Raw genomic sequence first — 7,375 nt, 5'->3', positions numbered from 1 at the left:
AGTGTAGTATTGTTCTCGAAATATACTAAGTAATTTAAATGTATCATTGGTTAAATCAAAGCTCGTGTGTATTTTAAAACTAGGTTTTGTGGTCTTTTGTGCGCAGTTTTTAGTCGAATTTTATATAAGTTGCAAACTGCTATTAGGCATCTGGAGAATAAGATTAATTAATGAACATAATAATAATAAATAACACCGTCATATAGTTCACTGCACTATTTGAAGTTACACCTGGCTAGAAGCATCATGCACTCCAGATATTTTACACTTGTTTTAGTTTTGATGATGTCTTTAAGAGGTATGTTTTGAATGATAATTTCGAGAATATGTGTATCAGGTATTATTATTAGATTATTCTGCGTTTGTACAGCTTTTTTCCATTTTTATTCTTATAAATATTTAATAAGTCTCCTGTATTTTACTAATTAATTACATTACGCCAGAAAGATTAAATTGAAAAGCTTTATGTGATACAGCATGTTTAAGTTTTTTTAACAGATACCGCACTTTAATTTTCATTTAATTTTATGTTAAAGTGCATGCGTACATACACAACTATTATTTAGCATAAGATGCTAACCCTTGTTGTTTGGTTCGGGCATCATTTGGTAAGATTATGAACTTCTTCTTTTAACAAAAATCCATAAATATTATTATATAATGATTAAATTTTAATTCATTAATATTACTGTACAACATTATTTCGACAGCTTATGGAAATCAGTGCGGTGCAGTAACTGAATGCACGCCCTGTACCGCCAAACCAGACCATTGGCATACACTTGAGTGTAAACAAGGCACGTGTGTCTGCACGACCTCACAAAGTGAGTAGAGATTTATCACAGACTCCACATAAAAACAACAGTGAATTTAACGTTTCCTAATTATTTATTTCTTAAGTTTGGCATTTAATGGCCACGGCTGGTTCAAATCAATTTATGAAAAATACACGTGTACAGTGGGTGCCGACCCAATTGGTTTTTGGCACACCTCCAATAAAAGCAAACAAACAAACAATCAATCAATCAATCAATCAATCAATAAATCAATATTAACTGTACACATGTCAAAGTTTTACAGGATAAGACTGACGTTTAGCTTCAAAGTTCCTGCAGTTGCGTCAGCCTTATGCATCAATCAATATTCATCAATCAATGTTCAATACGATCAATTAATGTTCAATTCAATCAATGAATGTTCAATTCGATCAATAATATTCAATTAGATCAATCAATGTTCAAACAATATTCAACAAATCAATATTCAGTTCATTCGGATCAATGTATTGTATGCTCATGTTAAGCCAATCAATATTCAAATAAATCAATCAATGTTCGATGTAAATTATGTACAAGTTCCTTGTATTCCATTCCAGAATTATCCACGCAATCATGTTCGAGTTGCGCAAGTCAAGATGATATGTGTTAAGCTAAATCCGCCAAACGTGCATAGATACTCATTAACTATGCACGCCGCCACCAATGTGGGGGTAGCTTAACACCCTACTCAAATATCCAGCCGTGACCGCACCGATACATATCATATTGAATACACATTATTTTGCGAGTTTATAATAGTTGAGAGTCCACTTTTAAAATTTTCAAGGAACAGCTTATTACCAGGCGTAGAGAGGTGTACCCCGTCGGGGCGGTAATTGTCGGGACTATGATGGATATTTGACTGCTTAATGTACCCTCCATTGTGATGATATAAAATATGTTTTGCAATTGCGCTATTTACTCGCGCCCTACTTTTTTCGATATCGGGTCTCCCTTCACATTTCCAGGCAATCCTTGTTATCATTTGCGACCAAATTATCTTAGTGTGCGGAAGTATCATTTGAATTTTTTTCAAATCACGTTTTATTGCAACTATTAATTCAATAGTCTTCATACGGCTGCTCCACAATGTAATACCAAAAATTTTGGTGGATCAATGAACGTAAGTAAATGTTTTAAAAGTTTAAAGACACCATTCCAGCGCATTCCTCTTCGACCTTGCCACAATATTTTATGCTTGTCAAAATTAAGGTCAGATGTAAAACCTAATTCAATCGCAGCTAGGAAGGCCCATGAAATTAATGATGACCCGATGATCCAAATATCTTGATAATGTTCTGCAACGAAAAGAGGGATAGATTTTCAAGCTGTCATTCTATTTGACTGCCGGGATTCTAATATATAGGCGATAACAATCTGACTTCCACCTTCCTAACATTTTGATTGTTTCGTCATCAACACCCTGAGAATGAAAGTATGTAGCTGCTCCAATTCTAAAGGAGTGTGATTTATAGTTGCATCTAGATAAACTGAGACTCGCGAGGCATTTACTTAAGACGGAATTAAATTGATATCTAGTTAGCGGTTTACCGCCGAAATGACAAAATAATTGACCAGAAATGTTTGGTCTTTGCTGTAAATACTTGCGCATTAGTAATAACGGACAATAAGGACCGCTGATAGCGGGAATAATTAATTGTGTTCCTTTGCCGTACTGGTCTGTCTTTGACCTCCTAAGGTTAACTTCTAAGTAGGATGAAGGCTCATTCATAACGAGATCGTTATTAAGTAATGCTACATTTGAATTTCTAGAGCCTACTGTAAATTCCCCGACTCGAAGAAAACCAAAAAAGGCCAAGGAAAACGCCGCAGAAAAGAGGCTCGCCTCATAACTCGATGTGCACACAACTGGTAATATATTAATTAATTTATGGAGGAGCTGAATCGTTATTGGTAAACGTGAGTCTTTGGAGTGTCTTTCTCTCTTCATTCCTTCTACCATTTTCCGAACAATAAAATGTGAAGTATAGTCTGGTAATTCTGAGGTGGAAATCTTAATTTTATATGATATAGCTGCTAGATATGTTTTGACAGTGCTCACAGCGTAACCTTTGACGGAAAGGAAAGCAACGAAGTTTGTCAATTCCTCGAGCGATGGAGGCCAAGAATTACGGAGATGGAACTCGGACCTGAACTTAAAAAATAAATCGAGGCCGTTGTTGTATGCCGCTTTAGTGTTTTCTGAGGTGCCCATGTCGATTAATCTAACGGTTTCACTCCTGATATCAGTGAGTGAAATACCGGTGGAATAGGAGTTGACTTTACATCTGCCTTTGGGGCTAGTTCCTGGAATTTGGTCCACTGTCGACGAGACAAAGCATCAGCAATATTATTATATAAACCAGGGATATGTTCTGCTTTAAATCTAAAATTATATTTCATTGATAGGTATACTAAATAGCGAACAAAGTGCATTACTCTTTTAGATTTTGACGTCTGTTTGTTCAAGATGTATACAAGGGCTGCGTTATCTACTCTTAATATAACATTTTTTGATCTGAAGTAGTCTCCCCACAATGTCATTGCCATAACTATTGGAACAAGCTCTAAAAAGGTAACATCTCTCAAAATTTCCGTATCCCCCCATGTTGAGGGCCAAGCGAAGTGGGCCCATTTACCGTTTAAATATGCCCCGCACCCTAGGTTCTTACCCCCAGCACTGTCTGTATACAATTGAAGAATATCACTGCTTAACCAATCAACATCATTTAAATAGCATATGCCATTGAAGTGGTTCAAAAAATTGAGCCACATGAGCAAATCGTCTTTGATGGATTTTGTTATGCGGATAAAATGATGCTGCCTTTGTACGCCAATCATCGCGTCGTAAAAACGGCGATTAAAGGCGCGGGAAGATCGCACTGCTTTGGTGCAAAAGTTTAATTGGCCAACGAGAGATTGCATCTCCTTCAAAGTGACTTTAGATTTATTTGCCATTTCTGTCAACGAAATCCTAAGTTTAATTAGTTTGTCGTTGGGAATACGGACTTGCCCGAGACATGTGTCAATTTCCAGACCCAGATAAGTTAATTTTGTGACGGGGCCGACAGTTTTATCGATGGCAAGAGGAATTCCCAGTGCTTTACATAACTCCCCAAATTGCCTCATGAGTCTTGAGCAAGCGTCGGATTTCGCTGAACCAGCAAACAAGAAGTCGTCAAGATAGTGCGTAACATGTGGGCAAGCAGATTGTGACCTGACGGTCCATTCCAAAAAGGACGCGAATTTCTCGAATGTAGCGCATGATATAGAACAGCCAAATGGCAAACATTTGTCAATGTAGTATTTACCCTCAAATTTGAAGCCAAGTAAACAAAAATCATCTGGTTGAATTGGTAAAAGTCTAAATGCACTTTTTATGTCCATTTTGCCCAATAAAGCGCCTTTTCCGAGCTGACTTATCATTTCGATAGCGTTATCGAATGATGAGTAGTGCACAGATGAAAGTTCTTTATCAATGAAGTCGTTAACGCTATTGTTATGTGGGTATGACAGATGAGTAATTAAACGCCACCCCCCGCTAGATTTTGGAACGACGCCTATTGGAGACACCCTTAGATTCGAAAGTGGTATATTGTAGAAAGGGCCGGCCATGCGACCCATATCAATTTCACTTTGCAATATATTCTGGATTTCGTTCGGATGTTGGTTTGCCGAAATTAAATTTTTACACTCCAAGTGAGTGCGTGGGCCTATATACTGAAGGGAAAATCCAAATTTAAACCCATTTAACAACTCATTGCCTACATCCTGGTTTGGGTATGACTGTATCAATATTGAAAGTTGATTAATGTCTACTGGAGAATGACCGAGGTGCGTTAGCCCCCTGGGGGTAGCGAAATCTATAGTTTGGGGTTTGCCCTGGGCGTGGTTGCTGATTTGGTGATTGAAAACGAAAAGGCTGCTTTTGCATGGGGAAGCGAGGGGATGAGTTACGAGGGCAAGTGGACATTGGGTGGTCAGATGCACACCTAATACAACGATGTGCGTAAATACAATAGGGTTTACTACATGCGCCCTTGTAGTTAAAATCAAAACACATGCCTTTTGACGGTTCAACTGTTTTTTGGGGAATGGTAATCGAAGAAGTTACGTATAACATCCAAAGTTCATTGTCGATTTGCCCCCATGCCATAGAACTATTTCTTGCCTTCTTAAGCCTAAATTGCTCGTCGTACAATTTCCAGCCGGTGGGAGATCTATAAGAACCCAGTCTAACCGTGTGCATATATTTAAGTAAGCCAAGTGATTGATCGGGGTGAGCTTCGACGTAAATGCTAGTAAATACAAGGAACGCGTCTGTCCATTTCCCGATATCGGTGATTTTGCTACTTTTTCCTTTTTGCAAGACCAGTTCCCCATCTACTAGGTTAATCTTATTTTTCTTGTCCCTTTCTTCCGACGTTTCTAACAGGACGCCCAGATCTAAATACTCCCCATTTTGTATTTTTTCGCGTGTTTTGGAGGGGATTGTGCAACCCAATGCATCAGTGATACTAACAATAGGCGTAGGTAAGTAGTCAGACTTACCTATTGAGCTAACAGGCTCGTTAATGTCCTCTTCCATGCGGTGGATAGTACTGTTGTCATTTTCCCCCTCTTTTTGGTGGGATTTGGTTGCAGATTTTTCTTTTCTGGTGGACTTTTTTGCGGATGTAACCACAGTTGCGGACGACTTGCGCTTGGGCATCTCTCCAAACAAAGTATTTGCAAGAATTTGAAAATATTTCTCCAATAAAGCAGCACTCAAATTAAGACGTGTATCTTTGAGGGTAGTTAATAATTGACTGCTCCCATGCTCTGCGCGTATATTGCGCGCGCATCATACCGCGTGGGGCGCTGTGATAAATGGATTTATATCGTATTCACTGCATAAATCCGATTATTTTCAAACAGAAACTGTACATTTTAGAAAATTTTAGATATTATTATTAAAAATGAAAGTGAAATTTAAGAGCACACAGCTGATCGTGTGACTTTTTTCCAGTATGTAGCAGTGACGAGGATTGTCGGAATCAGTGCCCAGAATTTCCATACAAAACTTACAAATGTCTTGGGAGCAGCTGTGCTTGTTTTAACCCTGCGTATTATCCCTAAGATAAACAAATTATATAAATATGATTATTAAAGATGTATTTGTGTCTAAAATAAATAGACAATAAATAGTGTTTTTTTTCATGTAAATGTGATATACAGAGAAAACGAGCAGCTACTTATAGTTTTTGCTTCAAGCCAATTTATAGACAATTGTCATGCTTGTCTAAGCAGAGGATGACGAGATTAAACCACATTTAGAGATCAATAAACGTCTATGTTTCGTCAGCAAAATAAGCACATTTACATTAAATTTCATTTTGCACAAAAAGCAAATTTTTGAGGATGGAAAACTTTTTATTTAGTGACACTTTGTTCCGACTACAGATATCAGCTGGATACAAGTTATCTTATTTCAATAGACCAAATTCCATTTTGACTTGATTCGAAATACACTTCATATTATTTTTCCTAAACATTTTGGTATGTTTGTGATTAAATATCAGACCGATTCTTTATGAAATCGTATTTACTTAATTTGAATTTTAAGAAAGTGCATGAGATTTGAAGCTATCTTTTATAAAGAAATGAAAATTGTAAACACAACGACAATGCATCAGTTTCCATACCCCTATAAAACGATTGATTGAGATCCTCTTTGACAAAAAAATACATCATTCTTCTCAGATCAGTTGTTCTGTTTGGGATTAAGATGATAGATAATTGTTCTCACTGGTTAACCAACCTCTTAAATATTTTCATGAAGCAGATTCCATTTACAAGGAACAAAAAGATCCAAGTGAAAAGAAGAAAACTTTTGCTGTTTCTGTATCTTACTTTTTGTTATATCGTCTACGTTTATTCAATAAGAAACAAAACAATGTATTTGCACCAACGCGTCGAATCGATACATCCCAGATCAAAACAAAATCCTCAGAGTCAGTACTTACCCTTTAAAGCTTAAATTTTCTAAATACTAAATCATTCACCAGCTTGTCAAAAACAGAATAATATACGGGATGATTATATCTCTCTTAATCCAATCTGAAATTCAGTTTTTACTGAAAGTAACTGAAGGTTCAAGAAAAGCCATTCAGTAACCTTTCTTTGCCTTTCAATGACCTATAAGTTAACTAAAGACGAGCTTTATCTGTACATTCAGATATACCCAAAATCATCCGCTAGGACATTGTATTTAGCAATAAACCTTCATCATCTATTTTTGGAAAACAATTAATCCTCAAAAATTATATATAACAAATATCGAGGCAAAATGTCTGCAGAAGCCCTCTGTTGATACCTCACCTGGGATGCCATTAGCTCCCAGGATCGTATTATTTTTTCAATATATTTTCAATACGGGGCATACGGAGTTTATATACTCACCATTCATATTCAGATTAAACATGATAATCTAAGTTTTAACTTTAAACCTCATATACATACTTGAATCCTCATAAATATGACAGGCAACACTTAAGACTCTATTTGCTTCTATAAAA

General features: G+C 36.7%; 1 protein-coding gene across 1 annotated transcript; it reads left to right on the top strand.

Moving 5' to 3' along the window:
* Window positions 1-226: 226 nt before the first annotated feature.
* LOC134237235 (serine protease inhibitor Cvsi-2-like) lies at window positions 227-5,991 on the top strand. The gene is made up of 3 exons (XM_062719341.1): window positions 227-298; window positions 711-824; window positions 5,827-5,991. Exons 1-3 carry the CDS (start codon window positions 247-249, stop codon window positions 5,934-5,936), a joined length of 276 nt encoding a protein of 91 aa, XP_062575325.1. The 5' UTR covers window positions 227-246; the 3' UTR covers window positions 5,937-5,991.
* The last annotated feature ends 1,384 nt before the right edge of the window (window positions 5,992-7,375 follow it).

The sequence above is a fragment of the Saccostrea cucullata genome, unplaced genomic scaffold (genome assembly GCF_032062105.1).
Source record: "Saccostrea cucullata isolate Sc308-1 unplaced genomic scaffold, CSIRO_AGI_Scuc_v1 ctg9996, whole genome shotgun sequence".
NCBI lineage: Eukaryota > Metazoa > Mollusca > Bivalvia > Ostreida > Ostreidae > Saccostrea > Saccostrea cuccullata.
Note: the sequence above shows the minus strand (reverse complement) of the source record. Positions and strands in the feature narration are given on the sequence as shown.

Coding starts and splice junctions, on each gene's coding strand:
- LOC134237235 (XM_062719341.1), top strand. CDS start 247: ATGCACTCCAGATATTTTACACTTGTTTTAGTTTTGATGATGTCTTTA. Junction 299..710: donor TTTGATGATGTCTTTAAGAG/GTATGTTTTGAA, acceptor TTATTTCGACAG/CTTATGGAAATCAGTGCGGT. Junction 825..5,826: donor TGTCTGCACGACCTCACAAA/GTGAGTAGAGAT, acceptor ACTTTTTTCCAG/TATGTAGCAGTGACGAGGAT.